At 54.6% G+C, this 2,213-nt stretch overlaps 1 protein-coding gene across 1 annotated transcript in view; it reads right to left on the minus strand.

Annotated features, from left to right (window-relative positions):
• ACA1_393590 (succinate dehydrogenase and fumarate reductase ironsulfur subfamily protein) overlaps window positions 1–1,102 on the minus strand; it is a gene marked incomplete at both ends in the record, with an annotated part of 1,950 nt that extends 848 nt beyond the window's left edge. Inside the window, 4 exons of the mRNA XM_004340668.1 lie at window positions 51–365; window positions 454–635; window positions 737–907; window positions 1,028–1,102. Of these exons, the coding sequence (XP_004340716.1) occupies window positions 51–365; window positions 454–635; window positions 737–907; window positions 1,028–1,102 (743 nt within the window). The remainder of the gene's footprint in view (window positions 1–50; window positions 366–453; window positions 636–736; window positions 908–1,027) is intronic.
• Between the last annotated feature and the right edge of the window lie 1,111 nt (window positions 1,103–2,213).

Raw genomic sequence — 2,213 nt, forward strand, 5'->3', positions numbered from 1 at the left:
CCTTGTCGTAGGTGGTGTGGAGGGTGCGGAAGAAGTAGAGGTCGAGCGACTGGCCGGCCGCCAGGGTCTCGCTGACGACCAGGCCGAGCGACACCTGCAGCTCCTCGGCCACGAGCTCCTTGCCCAGGTGGCCCTCCTTGTGGATGAACTGCGACAGCGGCGACGTGGCATCGGTGGCCTGCCCGACCTGGTACGACGACACGGCGTTGGCGTCCCACGTGCCCATCGTGAAGTAGCCCTGGCCGCTCTTGGTCTCGTCCACCATCCACAGCGGGACGCTCTCGTACGTGTTGAACCAGCCCCACTGCTTCACCTGCGGCGCGTCCGCGTTCTTCTCCGTCACCACATAGTCGAGCAGCTGCACACTATAACCCACACACGCACACGCACAGTGAGCACGACACGCACACGACACGCGCACGACACGACACGCGAGAGGGAAGAAGAAGGTACTCGGCGGTGGACGGCCCCTTGGAGGACTGGGGGAGCGAGACGCTGTAGTGGACGATGTAGAACTCCTCCTGGGGAGGCATGTAGTAGGACCGCTTCATGGTGAACGGCAGCGGCTTGCCGTCGTAGGTGTCGATGTGGTTCTCGAACTCACCCGTCTCCTTCAGGAACACTCGACCGTCCCACTGCACGCGTGCAATGGCGATCGTTCCAACCATCGGTGAGCACACACCGCACACACCGCACACACCGCACACGCACGACACGCGCAGATGGAGGCACGCACGAGGCTAGGGTCGCCGTAGAGGGTGCCGTTGACGCGCATGGCGAAGCTCTCTTCGGAGATGGCCGACTTGGCCCAGTTGTTCTCGGCGCGCCGCATGCCTGTGACGCCCGGCGAGCGCATGGGCTTCTGGTTCGGGTTGTCCCTGGGTCCGGCCCACGTGATCGTCAAGTCCTGCACAACGCCACCATTTATTATTAATTTTATTATTATATTAATGAAACATATATATATTTATATCACTTTATGTAAATATATAAATATGTTTCTGGGTGGCTACGCCGCGGTCAGTACCTTCCAGTTGGAGAGGATCATGGAGGGGAAGGAGAAGTCCGAGTGCGGCTTCGTGTAGGCATTGTTGCTGCTCATGTTGTGTTGGCTTGTTGTGTGGTTGTCTGGTAGTACGGCAAAAAAAAACTAGCCGTTACATCGAACAGCAAAGAAGATGAACGTGAGCCAAGGCAGTACCACCAAGACAGTGACAAAAGAACATGGAGCAAGGGAAGGAGAGGACTGTACCCGGTGTAGAGGGAATTCAAGATGAAGTCTTGAGTGAAAAGAGAAAATGGAAAGATTTATACAACAGAAAAGGAGTTCGAGTAGGAAGAGTAGGAGGAGGCTTCTCGTGGGGGGCTTGTTGAATACTTTGGTACGTTACGGAGCGGCTGGTGTGTGTGCAAACGCAGCGGAGTGTGTGAAGAAATAATAGGCGAGGGCCAAAAAAAATAAAATAAAAAGGAGCTCGGAGTAAACCGAAATTCCTCTCAGTTGTCCGGAGATAACAACTTTCGGCCTATCCTTTGGTCGGGATTTCTGTTGTTTGCTTCGGTTGGTCGCTCGAGCGGCCGCACACTGCGGTCCTTCTGCGCCAGCGTGCCAAGTTAGATGAAAATGAGGTCGAGAAGTGGTGGAAAGCGATTGCAAGCAAAGGCTGAACTGTGTTCACTGGAACGAGCCCAGCAATGCAACCCCCAGTTTGCACTTATTTGGTTTAAGGCGGCTTCCGCCAGTAGCGCCATTGGCCACTGAATCGGATTTTTGTAGACTGATGGCGCAACACTGCGTCACAACGGGAAATGGAGAAGAAACTAGTTTTGTTCATCCTCGCTGAAGATCTAGATTGGTGTGTTGCGCGGTGTAAAGCAGGCTGTGATGCCATTTCTTAAGTCGCGATGGTAGGGGGGTCCTGTGGCCATGTACAAGTGAGATTCGGTATGTAGATTTGTCAATGTTTGATTGAAATTGAAGTACCTTGGCATGGGCTTTTTGATGGTGTGTGGTTGGTGGTGATGTCGCATATGGGCGAGGACGAGGTCGCGGTCACACAGGGAAGCGCAGATGGTGTACATGGAGCTGGCACCTTGGTGGAGGACGTGCACACGGCCAATGGTCCCTACACAGAGGTATGTGAGACCATGTGCGAGACAGTGGTGAAGTTTTCTGTACCAGTGGTGCAGGAAGGGCCAGTTGAGTCACAGGT

This window comes from Acanthamoeba castellanii (assembly GCF_000313135.1).
Source record: "Acanthamoeba castellanii str. Neff unplaced genomic scaffold scf7180000084756, whole genome shotgun sequence".
In the NCBI taxonomy this organism is placed as follows: domain Eukaryota; phylum Discosea; order Longamoebia; family Acanthamoebidae; genus Acanthamoeba; species Acanthamoeba castellanii.